The sequence below is a fragment of the Vicia villosa genome, linkage group LG1 (assembly GCF_029867415.1).
Source record: "Vicia villosa cultivar HV-30 ecotype Madison, WI linkage group LG1, Vvil1.0, whole genome shotgun sequence".
Classification (NCBI taxonomy): domain Eukaryota; kingdom Viridiplantae; phylum Streptophyta; class Magnoliopsida; order Fabales; family Fabaceae; genus Vicia; species Vicia villosa.
Window position 1 is genome coordinate 125,643,587 of NC_081180.1, and position 18,414 is coordinate 125,662,000.

The 18,414-nt window shown below is 32.4% G+C and overlaps 2 protein-coding genes across 3 annotated transcripts; both read left to right on the forward strand.

Annotated features, from left to right (window-relative positions):
* Positions 1-6,022: 6,022 nt before the first annotated feature.
* LOC131644116 (vesicle-associated protein 2-2-like) lies at positions 6,023-10,747 on the forward strand. The gene is made up of 9 exons (XM_058914524.1): positions 6,023-6,345; positions 6,432-6,502; positions 6,606-6,687; positions 7,176-7,291; positions 7,401-7,577; positions 8,001-8,597; positions 9,435-9,512; positions 10,128-10,270; positions 10,431-10,747. The coding sequence occupies exons 1-8, from the start codon at positions 6,294-6,296 to the stop codon at positions 10,236-10,238; spliced, it is 1,284 nt and encodes a 427-aa protein (XP_058770507.1). The 5' UTR covers positions 6,023-6,293; the 3' UTR covers positions 10,239-10,270; positions 10,431-10,747.
* A 4,114-nt stretch (positions 10,748-14,861) lies between these two features.
* Positions 14,862-18,095, forward strand: LOC131644117 (uncharacterized). 2 transcript variants are annotated; one of them, XM_058914525.1, is made up of 2 exons: positions 14,862-15,108; positions 15,695-18,095. In XM_058914525.1, exon 2 carries the CDS (start codon positions 15,814-15,816, stop codon positions 17,797-17,799), a length of 1,986 nt encoding a protein of 661 aa, XP_058770508.1. In that variant the 5' UTR covers positions 14,862-15,108; positions 15,695-15,813; the 3' UTR covers positions 17,800-18,095. The 2 variants fall into 2 exon arrangements, with proteins under 2 accessions (XP_058770508.1, XP_058770509.1); XM_058914526.1 differs by lacking the exon at positions 14,862-15,108 and adding an exon at positions 15,326-15,456.
* Positions 18,096-18,414: the final 319 nt, after the last annotated feature.

An 18,414-nucleotide genomic window follows, 5' to 3' on the forward strand; every position in this document is an offset into this window, starting at 1 on the left:
TTATGAGTTATGAATTCCGCTGCATTGTTTACTAAAGTTGAATTGGTCATAAAGACTAACTGTTGGTTATGAGTTCTCCCTATTCATATTTGCTATGTATCTGTATAATGAGCTTTTATGTCGATTGTTTTAAAGTTGTAATATGACACCTCATGTTGTTTGGAATTTTGCACTCTGATTTTATTATAAACAGTTGGGCAGATTTGGGGTGTTACAAAGCTACCTCTAGTCCACCCGCCAAAGTGATTTTGCCTTCTCAATAAAGACTTAATCCACTAATCAAAACTTTGGTTGCCACCTCAATGACAACATAGTCAAAGACCTCTCAAGGATCCTGACTATACCCTAGTCTCTCAAGGAGATACAACTCAAATACTACCCGTCAATGACTTCCTCAGTATTATGACTTGTTTAGATATGACCCTGCTTAGACTTTGCTATATCCAGCTTCTGACCTGTTCAAAATATGCTCACTTGAAACATGTTTAGCGTAAAAATTTGTTCTTTGTACTTCGTTATCATCAAAACTTAAGGATTGTAGAAGTAGAACCAATCTTGTTCCAACAGTTTTGAGTTGGCTATCCTCTAAACCGAATTGAGGTTTCATATAGGCTGACCACAAATCGAATCGTGATTTTTACTGAGAAGATGTCAAACTTGCTAGCTATTATTAGGGGTGCTCGCGGTGCGGTTTGGGCGGTTTTGACGAAAAAAATCATCCGAACCGCAAGAGACAAAATAGTGCGGTTTGGTTTGGTTCGGTTGACTTTTAAAAAAAATCCGAACCAAACCAAACCAAACTAATGCGGTTTGGTTCGGTTGGTTCGGTTTTTTACAAATATTTTATTGAGTCATATATATATATATATATATATATATATATATATATATATATATATATATATATATATATATGACAACATAATTTTATATTTAGACATTCATACACTAACAAATAACAACAAAACTCGTCATATTTTGACAACAATTTTCCATGTAATATATAAAAATTAAATTAGACAAAAGTGGAATATTAAACATAAAATAATAGCAATAAAACAATATAAAATTATTATAATGAAACAAAAAAATAGAAGAGACGAAAGATTAGTGAAGGTGAAAAAGAAAAAGAAAAAGTGTTGAGAGATTAGAGAAGAAGATGTGCGATAAAAATGAAACTGAAATACAGAACATTTACATAAAAATGAGAAGGTGAAAAAGAAAGAATATAGGAGAGTAAAGATTATAGAAGAAGAGGGAAGATGTATGTAGCAAAGAAGGTGAAATAATGTTATTAGAGATTTGAGAAGATCGAGACTGAAATTATATGTGTAAGGATGAGAAAATTGTTCGTATTCATAAGGCTAATGTATAATAGGTTTAATTTTGGGTTGGATGTGAGTTAAGTAAAATTTAGGTTGTAACATAATGCGGTTTGATTCGGTTTGGTTCGATTTACAAAATACAAACCGCAAACCGAACCGAACCGTGCGGTTTTGTTAAAAAATGACCCAAACTAATCCGAACCAAATGCGGTTTTTTGCGGTTTCGGTTTGGTTTGGTTTGGTTTGCGGTTTTCTATTGGGTTGCTTTGGTTTTGAGCACCCCTAGCTATTATACTATATGAACTCAGAAATCGAGTGAGATTTTATGCCAGAATAATCTCGAATCGCCTAAGCTTCTATACAATGTTGGGTAGAAATATGGAGTAGAGGAACAATGTAGAGGAGGGTGAATAGACCCTTTTAAAAATTTGACTGATTTTCAAAAATGTTTCTCAAGGTTTTCAAAAATTAAAATTCAGAGTTTTCATTGCGGAAAGTGATTTTCTAAAATAGAGACATTATGCTTATCTTGGAAGGAATCACAAATGCAATTATACTACAATTCACAATTATCTTTAGATTGTTCAAAGACGGTAACAAAAAGTTACAAACTATATTGAATTGATAATTTGCAAATTACTCGAGATCTGTTCTTTACAAAAATTCAATTGCTATAGGATTCTAACACCACAGTCTGCAAATTTTAATGAGCACTAAAACACAAATAGGTTCTAATTCTAACAAAACCTAAATTTATGTAATAAATCGCTAACAACAAAAATTAACGATAAACTACACTAAAAAATGATTACCTAAACATGAAATAACCTACAAAAATTAAAATGAGAGAGAGAGAGAGAGAGAGAGAGAGAGAGAGAGAGAGAGAGAGAATACACATGGATGTAAAGTGATTCGGCTTTATTGTCCTCGCATGAGCTTACTCCACTTTCCAATGGTTTCCCATTGAAAGTAGTTTTTTTTGAATATGTTATGACAAATATTACCGGAGCTCATTTATGATTTTTCAAAAAGTGTACTGATAATGTCGAAGTAATAAAAAGATCGAATCTACATGGACTATTATTTAACAAGACAAAAATTATGCAGTGTTTAGAAAATATTAAATTGGTTTTTTTTAGTTTTAATGCGAAAAGAAATTAAAGTGTTCTGTCAATAATACGAAAGTGGTTACGTTTTGTATAGAATCTCATATTTCTCTACTATTGATGTCAGCGGAACATACAAGTATAGCTGTCAAAATGAGCTACCCGGCCCGTTTAGGGCCGGCCCAAACGGACTCTGGGCTTTTTAGGGCTGGGCCAAAAAGGCCCGGTATAATATGGGCTCGAGAATTACTACCCGAGCCTGGCTCTAGATGGGCTTCGGGTTACCCGGGCCCTAAATGGGCTTTTTTAATTTAAAAAAATTAAAATTAAAACTCCATAATATTTATTATAATTAAAATTAAAAATTATATTATTTTAAACATAATACATTTTTCAGCACTATATTATCTCTTATAAATATTATATGTGCTTCTAAATACAATATATGCCTTAATTGTATAAAATAATACTTGAATATTTAATTTAAGAGAAAACAAATATAATACGATGAAAGAATGTTGATTATATTAATATACAATATTTAAAAGAGAGAGATTGAATAAAATAGAAATAAAATTTAGTGAAATGAGAAAAAACATTTTGCTATTTTGGAGTAAGACAATATAAATATTAATATATATTTTTTAAAATGTATAGTTTTGCGGGCCTGATGGGCTACCCACGGTCAATATGGGCTAGCCCTAATGGGTAGTGGGCTTTTTAGGGCTGGGCTAAAAAGGCCCTGAAAAATATGGGCTCTAATTTTAAGGCCCAAGTCCTATGATTTTTCGGGTCGAGCGGGGCGGCCCATATGGGCTAGCCCATTTTGAGAGCGTATGATACAAGTAAGTGGAACATATTGCAAGGTAGAGTATAAAACACATACATATTCTACAAATAATTACATGCAGCATCGCGCAACACTTTCCCACACCCAATTCAACAATCACACACAAATAATCATTAATTTAATATATATGCATGTGGTACCAAATCACTATTTGATTCTCCCATGAACCGGGTCTATTATATGAACCACGAGCCCCCTTATCTATAATAATTATGCATATTTAATTGTTATAGAAATAATTATAAAAAATAATTATAGAAATAATTATTATAGAAAATAATTCTTGACTAATATATAATTTACATATAATTTTATAATTTTATATATTGTTTTGACCAATTCACAAATAATTTTATATTTTATATTTCTTAACTAATTCACTACATAAAAGTATATCATATATATGCATAATTTTATAATTTTTTTTTATAATTTATTAGACATTTATATATATTTATTGGACATATAATTAATTTAATTGATAAATTGAAAAGTTTTTTTTAATTAAGGGTCAAATATACCTTACTCCCTTACAATATATTATATATGCGAGTTTTGATTCACCCCCTTAAAAAAAATTGGATTATCCCCTTTAATTTTGGGTACCCCTAAGCAGGCATAGAATTTTTGTCTTTGGATGACAAAAGACATAGAATTTTCACATTTCAAGGGGGAATGCAATTTTTTTTATAGGGGGATAACCGAATTTCGCCTATATTATAGGGGGTAACGTATATTCAACCAAAAAATTAATGGTAATTAGAAAAAACAATATCATCAAAGATATATTTCTGAATTAACATAAAAAAAACTCTAATCTCCAAACTAATTTTTTGATAAAATTATGATTTGGTATGTACAAAAATGTATCTCTGAAAAAATCAAAAATACTTTAGAATTTTAAGAGGTGCGACTCAAATTATAGAGGTGAAATGAGAAATTACCCATAAAATATATTGAAATGGCAAGTCCACAAAGATTTAAATAAATAATTTTAAAAAAAATCATCAAAAATCATTTTAGTAGTTTTTTGAAAAAGAAAAAAAAGAGATTCTCATACTAAAATTAAGGCAAAATATTCCTTTTGGTCACTTATCTATATCTCTAGGTTCACTTTGGCCCCTTAATTTTTTTTCGTGCCATTTTGGTCCTTTAAGTTTCTTAACATATCTACGTTAGTCCTTCGGTTAGTGAACCGTTAGTCAAAGTTCAAAAAAAGCTTCTAAATGGCAGTTTGTTTGATGACGTGGGTAAGTGAAGTCCATATAGCAGTGTGAGACATACGTGTACAACCAAATGTAAGAGTTAACCTCATTCAGTCTTATCAAAACGAAATATCCCTAAATCTGAAACAAGAAGAAAAGGAAAAGGATTACGCCTCCTTCTTATCATCATCATCCATGTTCTATTTTTTCTCTATTTTTCTGTTCGTGTTCTTTTTTCAATTTCCTGCAAAAAAGTAAACTCTCATTCTCTTGCAAAAAAAATAAATTTACAAAGAACAAAATCTCATGACTAATCCTATTTATTTCAAGATTTAAGAACACAATCTTAAACATTCAAAGTTTAATTAAAAGGTTAGGGTGCAAGATTTCGGAAAATTGATAAAGGGCTTATGTTCAATACAATAAGGAGAATCATGTGGTAACAAGAAATTGCAAAAGAAACGAGATATGTCAACCTCAACACCTTCTTCTTTGGCGGTTTTCCCGACGAGACTCCAGGTGGGTTCAAATTCTTTCCTTTTCCCTTCTTCAATACCTTATTCTCTCCCTTCTCCTCTTTCTTCTTTTGCTACTTAGTCTGGTTGTGTTGAGCATTGTCGAGTCACTTCGGTTCGTATATAGGTGAAAGTTGCGGTTGTTGTTGAATTATTATGCAGGTGCGTGTAATGCGAATGGCATCAATGAAGTTGTAGATTCCGTGAGGATTAATGAAGGAGTGTTGAGGTTGTGTAAGATTTTTATTATTTGTGAAGATTTAGGCACGGTTTAGGTTGCGATCCAATTTGGTGATGATCTTGAGTGTTGAAGGAACAACTTCAAAAGATGAAAATGTGATTGAGTTGTTCATGTGAAGGATCTGCAGGTACAAGTTAAAAGAGGTGTGGATTTGCTGAAGATGTAGGAAACGAAAAAGAGAATGATGATGGAAACGAATGGTACGATTTCGTAAGTACGTGGGAATGATGGAAACGATAAAGATGAAAAATCCAGATGCTCGACGATGAAGACGAAATGATGAAGAACAACCCTAATATAAAGAAGAAGGTGACACCATGTCAGTTCACTTGTCAGGTAGACAAAATAGACGGACATTTAAGACAACATGACGGAAGAAACTTCTTTAAAAAATTTTGAAATTTAAAAGATCAAAATGACACCTAAAAAACATTAAGAAACCAAGTGAACTAAAAAATATAGTTAAGGGAGCAAAAATATTTTGTCTAAAACTAACTAGCATAATAGATGCTAGTGGAATAAATACATTACCATTGGAGCACCACACCCCTCTGATAACGCTGGCGCGCCGAGCCACGAAAAAGAAGCAAACAAACCCGGCTCCGTGTCGGTTAAAAGGTACCCGATCGATACAAGTCCCTTTCCCTTGAGATGCTACGTGCTCCTCACTTCAAAAATGAAAAATACATTTTACCATAAATTCATATTTATTTATTATTACTATTACTATTCACATACTACTTTTAAATAAAAAAAGCGTTTCTATATTTTCTTTCCCTTATTTTCCTTCATTAATTCAATAATAACTCCCTCACTCTCTGAATATACTCCACTTTCCATTTCAAACAAGATCACGAATCACACGCTTATTCTCATTCAATGCACTAATAATCGTGCATGAAATTAAAAACAAAATAAATAAAATCTCTGACTCCGAGTTCACTCGAGTTGACTCGTTCGGTCCCAACTCCTTCTCCTCGAATCTAGCGTTTCTCAGGAACACCGTCGTTTTCAGCGTTGATTCGATTTCGGTTACTCTTTCTGGTTAGTCATGAACAAAACGCCGATTCTCGAAATTGAACCGAGGGAACTCAAATTCATATGTAAGTGGATTTTATCATGCTTGTGAATTCGTAATGTGTTTGTGTGTGATCCGTTACTGATATGATTTGATTTTGGTTCGTTGTAGTTGAATTGAAGAAACAGAGTTCTTGTTCGGTTCAGGTGACGAATAATACTTATCACTATGTTGCTTTTAAGGTATTGTTGTTGTTATCGATTTTCTTTGGTTTATCACTGTTTATTGTTAGGTATAGTGTTTTGATTGAGATTAATCGTTTTGGTATGGTGTTTTTGGTTTCAGGTCAAAACGACTTCGCCTAAGAAATATTCAGTGCGACCGAATGTTGGAGTTCTGGCGCCAAAATCTAGTGGTGAATTCGTAGGTATATAACTTCTTTGTGCTATTTTTCTTTTGGAATTGGTTATTATGTGATTGTGAGTTAGATAGTTTATAATGGATGTTATAAAATATGATGGGAAGATTTAATTAGGTTAATTGTTCTTGTTTGCATCAGAAAGAGCTTTTTGATTCCTTGATGGTTGATGCAATTGAATCATGTCCTTAATTAAAGCTCTATTGAGAATTTGAGAGTGAGGTTTAGTCATTGTTTGTGGCTGTTAATATTGGGATATATGTAGAATGGATGGACTTGAATTTGTCATGTTAGGGTTTTGTATGATTACTGAGCATTGCTTTTCCGATTTTAAATATAGTAATCTGAGCTTATTGTATCCTTGTAGCTAGAAGTTTTTCAAACAAAAGTAGTTTTTTTAGAAGTATTGGTTTTCCGAAAAAATAAAACATTTGAAGATGAATCCACTATATCTCCCTTATTGTTTTTTGTTTATTTTTAACTTTTGCATCAAACAGTTACAATGCAAGCCCAACGGGTAGCCCCTGAAGATTTTGTGTGCAAGGACAAGTTCTTAGTTCAAAGCACATTGGTTGATGCTGAAATAACCAGCGATGATGTTACTGCCAGCTTGGTATGGATATACTAGTAATTCTTAGTCTGTAATTTTGTATCAGGTAGCCTTCATTACTTGATTTATTTATTTTAAAGTATTCCGACTTTTTATTTATTTATAATGGCAGTTTGTCAAAGACGGAGTGAGATATGTAGAAGAAAATAAGCTGAAGGTGGCTCTGATCAGCCCGCCTGATTCACCTGAACTAAGTCCTGTTAATGGAGATTTCAAGAATGAGTTTGATCACGGAAAATTTCAGATACATAGTAAAGATGAAATTGAAATCCAGTCCCCTGAACCCATGGTTAGATAAAACTTCATTGATGTTTGGATCTCAGTTCTTTTCTTTCCACCGCCTCTTTTTCTCTCATAGACATTTCAAATCCTTCAGAATAACTGAAAGTCTTAGTCACATACTCTGAGGGTTTGGCTTTTTTTTCATGGATTGTTATTTCTTAATTTGAAAATTACATTACTTTGGATTTGTAAAAAAAAAAATCTTGCGTATTTTCTTCAGTCCCCAGGGAAGCATTCCTTCAACATGTTATAATTTTCCTTGTTTTCCGTTGCTGTCATGCTAGCTGATGTAGCCGTTGTGCATATGTTGGACTATCCCAACTTCTACTTATTAAGCCAGTCATTCAAATGTTTTACAATGCTTCTATTTCTACTTCTACTTATTAAGCATGTCATTCAAATGTTTTACGATGTTCTTAAAATATGTCAGATTCTTAAAAAACCAGAGCATAACGAGGTTCGTGAGGTAGAGCTTGAAGAGGATGTGGAGTTGAAGGTGGAATATGATATGGGGTTGGATGCTATAAAGAATGTAGAGGAGCCAGGAGAAGAAGCAGGGTTGAAAGTGTCGAGAGATGAAGAGTTGAGCCCAGCAAAGGATGTAGAGGAATTGAAGCCACAAATAAAAATAGATGTTGAAGTACCCAAAGATCTGGACTCGATCACAGTAAAGAATGCAGAGGAACTGATACCTGGAAAAGAAGCAGAGATGAAGGAGTCAAAAGATCTGGGTTCAATCAGAATAATGAATGCAGAAGAACTGAAACCAGGAAAAGAAGCAGAGTTGAGGGTGTCAAAAGATCATTTGACCACAGTAACCAATGCAGAGGCACTTAAGCCAGAAAAAGAAAGAGAGTTAAAAGTGTCAACAGATACGGTGATTAAGACTGTAAAGGATGTTGGGGAACTAAAGCCAGAAAAAGAAGCAGAGTTAAGAGTTTCAAAAGGTATAGAGGAGTTGAAACTGCTTGAAGCCATTGAAGAGATGAAGTTAAAACTAGACCGACTTGAGTCAAAGCTAAATGAGGTCAGGCATCCCACTATTCTACTATGAATTTATTTTATCTGCTTGCAGTTGCATATGTAACATGTTTCCTAGCAAGTTGCGTATTGAAACAAGTTACCATATGAACTTTCCCTGCTACCACATCGAGAGTTTGGGTATTAATGCTTTGTCCTGGCACCCCTTTTGGTCATATGTTCTCAATTATGTGATTTGAGATGTTAGTCAGTCCACCTTTTCCGCTTGTTGTAATATTTTTGGCACACTTGCTTAGATAAACTATACATTGATAGTGTAAATAGGTTTTAAATTTAAACGAACATCCAATTATATTTCACTATCTGGCTATGGTGTAATTGTAAACATCTTTTAAGATGTAAAACCATGATTTGGCAAGAAGAAATATGATTAGATGTAGTAGTAGTTATCTAACTTAAATTATATGGCCTCACATTGTGTGATTATGTGGTCCTCACTACTCTTCCCTTGTTATCATTTGATTAAATTGTATACGTAATTGTTTAAGATCTGATACACGAATGTTTCAAAAAATATAAGTTGGAATTAGAAAATGCCACAATGGAGCCAGCAAAGTATGTCTTTTTGAACGCATAGGGGTGTGATGTTTTTTTGTGGCATATGATTACATGAAAGCTCCTAATCTAACATCCCTATAGGCTAAATCGTATGTGAAAATGTTCATCAATACTTTGTGTATAACATTGGTGATGAAACAATGGACCATATTGGTTTCCTAACCGTGTTAAAATGGGATTGATGTTTGTTATAGTGGTTTCCAACTTTCATTCTATTCTCTACTGACTTTATTGAAGTGCTGATCGAGTTTTTGCTTCTTTGCAGTCTGGAGCAACAATATCAAAGTTAACAGAGGAGAGGCAGTTAAGCAATCAAGAGTCAAAGATCTTGCAAGAAAAACTAGTAAGCTTGAGAATTACTGTCTAGTTATCAAGTAAATACTGTAGTAGTTTTTGTGGGATTTACTTACACGTTCTTGCCATATTACCAGTTTGGATGAATATTAAGTAAGCACTTATAGGAAATAATCTGACAATGATTATAAATAATAGTTTCCTGCATAAGTTGAAATGAGCTTCTTCACCTCACTTTTTCATCTAAATTCTCCGTGCGTGAGAGGGGAACAGAGAGATAAGCAAGTAATTAATTTTTACTGTCAGGCATCTTGTCTTTCTAGTATTTATTTGTTTTAAAATAATCACTAGTTGTGATGGATTTTATGCACAAATCACAATTAAATTGCAGCATGGAAAAGAGAGGAAGGGGATTCGGGAGGTAACCATCCTGAAATTTGCGTACTCTGACAAAGTTGATAATAATTGATATTTACATTGCCAATTACATAGTTTGCCTGTCTGGATTGATGCAAATATTGCTTACTACTAAAAAATTCTTCCCTACCACATGCTTGAACACATGCAATTTTATAATGTCCTCTTTAGGGGTGTCCCCTTATTAATCCTGTAAAATTTAGTTTTTATTTCAGAAACTCAAGGTTGGCTCATTTTATATTTGCAGGCAGATCTCATTAATAAAGGTCCAAGAAAAGTTCAAGTCGGGTTCCCACTTCTATATGTCTGTATGGTGGCACTTATATGTGTCTTCTTGGGATACCGTTTACACTCTTGATATCCAGGGGGGACCAATCATCCAGGAAGATAGTAAGATACTAACATTTTGAACTTCCTCAAGTTTGTCATAGCAGAAGTTTAGGCATAATTTCGCTTCATATCTCTAATCAGGGATCTCTCTATATTTTAGGTTATTGATGTGGTATTTGCTCTGTCTAGTCTTATAATCATGTCGCTTTTGTATATGCAGAATTACTCACTTGTAAAGGGTACAGATAGTACAAGATATATAGCGGTCGGGTAGATGAATGGTGAGAATATTGGAAAACTGGAAAATATTATGTAAGCTACATGAGATTGTTCAAAATTTCCCTGTGGAGTAGAAGTTGATCAGTGATTTTGTTGAGTTGTGGCATTAGTGAATACAAGCCGTGATAGAGCATCCGATTTGATTGCTGCGAGTACTCAAAATACAACAGAAACTGCCTTTGAAAAAACAATTGCACTTGCAGTGCATATGTTTCTTTGATAGCAAACTATGACTTGATTTGAGGGTTCTTTTCGCAACTATGGCATTTGAAACCATAATTAGCATTTGAAACCATAATTTTGAATATCACGGATATCTTTACCATGATTTTCGTCATTTGGACACTACTTTGGAATTTTTAAAATCTTTTAATAAAAAAGTTCAAGTCAATAATATTTAGGGCAGCAATGAGTACTTTAAGAGGAAAAAAAAAGGTTAGATCCTATGCGGTTCAAAGTTTGTTTAATTTAAAATAAATTGAATAAATATTTAATATTATATAGATAATCTATATAGATAGTCGATAATCGGTAACATTAATTTAACATTTCATTACAAGTGGGTGTTTAGGATGTTGCAACATCTTTAGAATATCTTCGGTCGATTTTGCAATCGTCACATCCATTTTAATGAGATCCTTTAAAGAGTAACAGTAAAATATACTTCACATATCTTTTAAATCTTCAATCGTCTTCAAGTTCGTCGTCAATCGATGATGAACAGTACTCGAGTTTGATGACTTTTCGATTTTCTAGATATTGCAGGAGAGTATTCAATTTGGATTTTAGATCAACGTGAGGTATGTCCTGGGAGACCATAAATTAAGTTGGAGGTTTTGTGCTGTTAAAATACACAAATGCAAGATAAGAATATGTATTCATTTTTTGGTGTTGTGTTTTTGTAAAGAATATGGAATGAGAGATCCCCTATTTATACAAGTTTTAGATCAATTTGGACCTTATAAACAACACCCTATCACTAGACATATTTCAAATATGCATATCCAAACACGCCATATTTTTTTTATAAAATAGGGATTTTTGCGGAGATACACATCCGTAAAATCTCCTGTTTAATTGTTTTTACATTTAAAATTGAGTGTATCCAGAGATGAATATCCAGACTCACCTCACAGAGCACTGTTCATACAGAACCAGTATATATATATATATATATATATATATATATATATATATATATATATATATATATATATATATATATATATATATATATATATATATATATATATATATATATATATATATATATATATATATACACGACCAAATTTTGAAACAGAAAAAGTGTCTAAAAATTACCGCCAAATTTTATAACCTTAATGTAGAATATACATTACGTATGTCTTAAATTGTATTGAGATTACATCATTGACAACGTTTCATACAAAAAATGAGTTACAGTGATAAATAAAAATTAAAATGCATCAAAACATGTGCCACAACCTAAATCTATATCTATTGGTGGCTCCTTCTTTGATCTTTCCTTATTTGATTCTCTTTCAACGTTGCTCAACTTGGTGAACTCTTCCATCCTTTCTAGAAAATGATTCAGTCAAGTTTCAGCCTCATTTGTGAAATGGGTCATCCACTTTGGTGACGTTTTTGGTATATGACACATCGGTTTCAAATAAATTTGAACAAGATGTTGTATTTTTGAAAGTCATCTAATACACATGTTGTGTCCTGATGGATTTTTAGGCGGCCTACTCCAAAGTAGAAAAATGTCTCAGATAAACCATACCATGTCAAATCAACATACATCATATCATAAGCATTTGCTATAAAATGTCCCATTTCAGGGAAGTACATCCATTTTTCAACTGGCGTCAGACCACTAACAAAAGGAACAAAAGCATTGAGAATTGTATTGTAATGTTTTTTTTTCTCGTATAACATTGTGTATGATTCTCTATGCGTCGTCAACTCTTGTATAAGCTGATGGCGGTCAACTTGGTGGTTCTCCTATCCTTTAGTATGTTTCATCTTCTTTGAAATTAAATAAACACATGGAAGACCATACATCTTTCTAAGTGTACAACCACACTTTGAGTTATCTGAACCTGTTTTACCTGCTTGCTTGGCTTTGTGAAAAATAAAATTCAATCTCGCCCGAGATATGGTGCTAACCAACTGTGAATAAAGGATGTTGTCTTTAAATCAATGTTCTAACACAATAATGCTTCGACAAAAAGATGTTTGTATCTCGTTATGTTGGTTTCAGAACATTTAGTTCACGACATTCCAGTCTCGATAAAATCATCTTTATTATTTTCGAATCAATTCTTCAGTGTAGCATGTGCAGATTCAACTTTGTTGGTCATTATATTGTTAAAATGTCTAATCCGATCGAGCCAATCACAAATAATATTCTCCTTCACCTGATCCATAATAGTACTTTGAACATATTTCAAGAATTTTAGATATCTCGCACACACCCTCCTGAAATGAATTGCAGATTCAACAATAACCCTTCTCTATAAGAGTTTATTATATTATTACAGGCATCCATTATCTTTTCCAACACTACGCCAGGTTTTAGCATTTTTTCATCTTCACCCTTGATTTGTTTGGTGCCTACCGTGAGTTTTAGTCTACTTCTCACATTTGATACATACAAAGTAATGCATACGATGTAGAAAACACTTTTGCAACCGAATTCATCAGTGCAGTATTGTAGTCGGTGATAACTATATTTGACATATTTTCTTGGTCCTTCCACATAGTCTTGCACATTTCCAAAGTAAATATAACATTTTCTCCTTTTCAATTTCCAAAAATGCAAAATCCACTGAAAAAGTCTTCTTCGTATAACTAACACCAATCCAGTTGATTTAAAATTATATTTGGATTGGTTTCTCTTTCTACGTTGATTTAAAATAAATATTAAGGATCATAGAAAAAGAAACCAATCCATTCCATTAAAATCAACAAATTAAAATTTAATGATCGTGATTTATTGTTCTCATTTCTCATAATAACCCAGTGTTCTCACTTGAGTCGTCCCCAGATACGCTTATATATATATATATATATATATATATATATATATATATATATATATATATATATATAAATCATTGATTATTCAATATATCTAAAAAATGAAATTTGTTTTCTTTCGATTGTTACAAAATAATACTTTTATTTATTAAATTGAAATTTTCTTTCTATTCTTATGAAATATATATTTTTATTTTGTTTACTACTTTTTAATTTTTAATTTTAATTTTGATTTATTTACATTCTTTTAATTATATTTGATTTCCCTTAAAAATATTTATCCTTTTTTAAAATACATTTTTTGATCTTTGACTTTCATTTTTTTTATATTAAATTACTATCATTTTTTCTATCAACTAAATAAAGTGGAAATAGCGTAAAGATTAAGTGTCCGTTTGTTTTGCCTTTTTTTTAAAAATGATTTTTATAATATTACATAATTTTGTGCAAAAATTTTTTTAAAAAAACTTTTAATAACAGTTTCAAATGAAAATTGGGTTTGAATAGTTATTCTCAAAATGTTATTTTAAGTATTTTATTTTTTTATTAAATTTTTTTTAGATATTCAAAGTTTTAAAAAATCACTTAATTTTGAAACAATTTCAAATGGATTTTCATAAAAATTATTTTTACAATACATTTAATTTTAAAAAATGACGATTTTGACTAGATTTTGGTCATCAATAATATATTAACTATGTTTATGCTATAAGATGTCAAAATTAGTGTTTCATTTTATAAAAAACGAATTAAAAAAAACTTTTAATATTTTAATAAACAGTTTTGAAAATCTATTCTCAAAAAATACAAAGAAAAAAAAAATTATTTTTTCAAAACTGAAACAAACAGGTACTAAATTTTTTTTAATATTTTCCAAATTTTTTATTTTTATTTTTTAGTAAGTTATCCAATGAAAATTGTCTCAATTGTTAAAAAGTTGGTTAACTCGAAAAAAATTATAGAAATAACTACAACTTCTCATTACGGGAATAAGACACTAAATATTCAATTGTCTCATTTTTATTTCAAGTATTTAAAAATTATTTTTTAGATTTTTTTTTTCATCATTATTGTTACACATAATTTTTCTCATATTTGTTTCATGTCTAGAGAGTGCCAATTCAATATACATGAGAATAAAATGTTCAACTAACTAGTACAATTTTTCACTAATACTCATATTTATTTTATTTTATACGTTTTAAATTAAATAAAATATTCTTAAAAAAAATAAATTTTGACCAAATACATATATAGAATATTATTCATAAAATAATAATCTTAGAAATATTATTTCATAGAACCAAACCAATCACATCCATATAGATTAAGATGCTTTTTCACTCTAGAATAAAACAAGAATTGGAGGAGTTGAAAAGATAGATAGGGAGGAAATGAAAATATGAAAATCGGTCTAAAATTTTCACTTTCCCGCTTTGTACGTTCCCTCCTCCCACTCTGACTTTTAAACTGCACTTCACTTCTGTCTTTTCATTTCACTCTCTCTTTCTCTTCTTGCGTTTTTCCTATCATCTCTCCACCGTCGCCGACAACGATTCCGATTCCGATCCCGATCCTCCACTTCGCAACCGCAAGTAAGACCTATTTTCTTCATTACTTTCTGATTCGTATCTCGCATTTAGATTTTTATTCCTCTGCGTTCGATTTCACAATATCAACTTTCGATCTTGCTCCGCGTTTCAATCGTCAATTTCCCTTTTTTTCTTCAAATTAATATTATTATTATTATTATTATTATTATTATTTTTTTTTATTTTTTTTTATTTTTTTTATTAGTAGGATTAGGATTTAATTAGCAGAACAATTAGGGCAAATATTACGCCGTTTATTAATTTCTCCAAATTTAGGTCAAATAGCAAACAATTAGGGCAAAATACGCTGTTTATTAGAAGCTCCGAAATTTAGGTCAAGTAGCAAAAAAGGTACTAACTTTGTTTTCGTTTTTGGTATTTGTTTATTTCAATCCTCTTGTATATTTTGCGGACTACAGAACGAAAACTGGGCTGTTCTCTATGTGATTCTAGATTATTTTTAGGGTTTGTAGATAAATTAATTTTAACCAAACCCAATATCAAAATCTGTTTTATTTTAATCTACTACAAATGGATAGAGTAGTGATGAGCTGATTTAATTTAATTTTGGTTTGTCTCTGTCAATTAGGTGGAACACAAAGCTCTGCTTGCTGATTGTGGAATGTGAACAGACACGAGTACAAGGAGGTTTATTTAAGTGTGATATTGAGGAAAGTTAGGTGATTGGATCTTTGACGTCAATTCATAATGGAGTGCAACAAGGATGAGGCTGTGAGGGCTAAGCAAGTGGCAGAGAGTAGAATGCAAAGGGGTGAGTATGTAGAGGCGCTGAAGTTTGCTATCAAGGCGAAAAAACTGTACCCTGATGTTGAAAACATTGCACAGATCCTTGCAGTTTGTGAGGTTCACAGTGCTGCACTGAACAAGCTCTCTAGGGCTGAAATGGACTGGTATGGAATTCTGCAGACAGAGAAACTCTCCGATGAAGCCGTCATAAGAAAACAGTACAGAAAGCTTGCACTGTTACTTCATCCTGATAAAAATAAGTTTGCTGGGGCAGAAGCTGCTTTCAAGTTGATCGGGGAAGCCAATGGGGTGTTGAATGACCAAGCAAAGCGAATTTTACATGATATGAAAGTTAGAGCCCATTTACAAGAGATGAAAGTTAAAGCTCATTTGAAAACTGCAGTACCTAACACCTCATCCCATCACTCAAACGGGAATATGTTTGCTGCAAATCATGTTCCAATTCCAACGAAATATCAGAAAAATGGTTCTTCAAATGTCCCTTGTGATCCCAATCTGAGACTTCAGACTTTCTGGACGACTTGCAGTCACTGTAATTCCAAGTTCCAGTTCTACTTACATGTTAAGAATAGAGCCATAGTCTGTCAAAGTTGTAAGAAAAGCTTTATAGCGTTTTCTTTAAGTCCACAGACTACCCAATCATCTGTACCATTTCGTGTCTCGAAAGCGGTTCCAATGCAGGATACACCAAAACCAGGCTCAACAAGTAAAGATGGAAAACCCGTTGGCGATGGAAGTGCAGATACTTTTGTGCGGTCAAATACTCCAAGTATGAAAACCTGTGCTACTGGAGTTGGTAAGGAACCTAAAGATAAAAAGAGTAAGGATGGCCATGTTCCCGTGTCCAAACCAAAGGCGTCACAAGCCTCAAAGAATGTTGGAAGTAAGAGAGTGAGACAACCAGAACCAGATTCAAAAGATAGATCCAACACTAAAAATAATGAAGAAAATCAAGATGTCAATGTTCGAGAAAATGTTGCTGGTCCTTCAACATTGAATGTTAGAAGGTCCTCCAGACAAAAGCAACACGTTTCATACGTGGAAAATTATGAAGATGAAAATTGCAACGTTCCTTCCAAAAAGCACCGGCAAAATGAGTCATTTAACACAGAGGATGTTGAGGAAAAGAACATGTCTGAAGAAATTTTAAGGAATACAAGCAAAGATGAGCGTTCTGATGTTCAAGGAGACAAGGTATTGGAGTCAGATATCCCTTCTAGTCCAGAGATAATTATTTGTCCCGAAACAGATTTCAATGATTTTGACAAAGATAAGGCTGAGAATTGTTTTGCTGTTAATCAATTATGGGCAATTTATGATACCACTGATGCTATGCCAAGATTTTATGCTTTTGTCAAGAAAGTAGCCTCCCCTTTCAAATTGCAGATTACATGGTTGGAAGCTAACCCAGACGAGGATGATGATGTTGAATGGTACAATGCAGATTTGCCTATTGCTTGTGGTAAATTCAAACTTGCTAACTCTCAGAAAACTTCAGACATTGGTATGTTCTCTCATCAGATTAAGTATATAAAAGGAAAAAAGAAAAACTCTTACCTAGTATTTCCCAACAAGGGAGAAACTTGGGCGATTTTCAGCAACTGGGATATTGAATGGAATTCTAATCCAGAAAATTTTCTGAAACGCGAATTTGCTTATGTTGAAATCATATCAGATTTTTCTGAAAATGTTGGCATTGAAGTAGCTTGCCTAGGCAAAGTGGAAGGCTTTAAAAGTCTCTTTGAGAGAACAGGAAAGAATGGAGAGAACACATTTTGTATTCTACCAAAGGAGCTATATAGATTCTCACATCAAGTTCCTTCATATAAGATGACAGGTGATGAAAGGGAAGGTGTTCCAAAAGGATGTTTTGAACTTGATCCTGCAGCTCTGCCAGCTAACATCTTTGAAGCTGCTGAAGTATAGATGGCAAATGAGTACCAGCAAGACAGTGATGCATGGAAGTGAAAGAGATTCCTGAATCCTTGGAACGGTAAGAAGACCAGTATTAAAAAGTGGGGGAAAACCTTTTTCCTCAAATTGTTTTTTAATTAAATCCATTCCTTAAAGATGGTACTTTTTCTTCCTACATACCCTGTTTAGTCTAGAACTTGTCCTAGTCTAGTGTATTTTTGGTACTAATCTTTTATTGTAACTCAGTGTTCCTTAATTGTGTTTATGTACTTTAATTTCCTGATTTGCCGAAGTTTATTTTCCCTCAATGATGTTATCGTTGGTACTTAGCATGTTAATATATTACTATCGTATTTAGATAGAGCAATATAAATATTGGATATACTACACTAAAGAGCATGAAAAGAAGACACAACTAACTGATTCTTCACGTAGAAAGCAAAGATATACATTTAAAGCAATGATCTACTGTAATAATGTTCTGCCTCAACAAAGTATAGGTAATCTATCCAACAACCTCCATAAAAAAAGTGTGCTGACACACATACAACTGTTATTGTTGTCCCTTTTTTTTGGGTTGAGTTTATATTTGTATCAAATCTCTCATCTTATGGGTTCAATTGATGT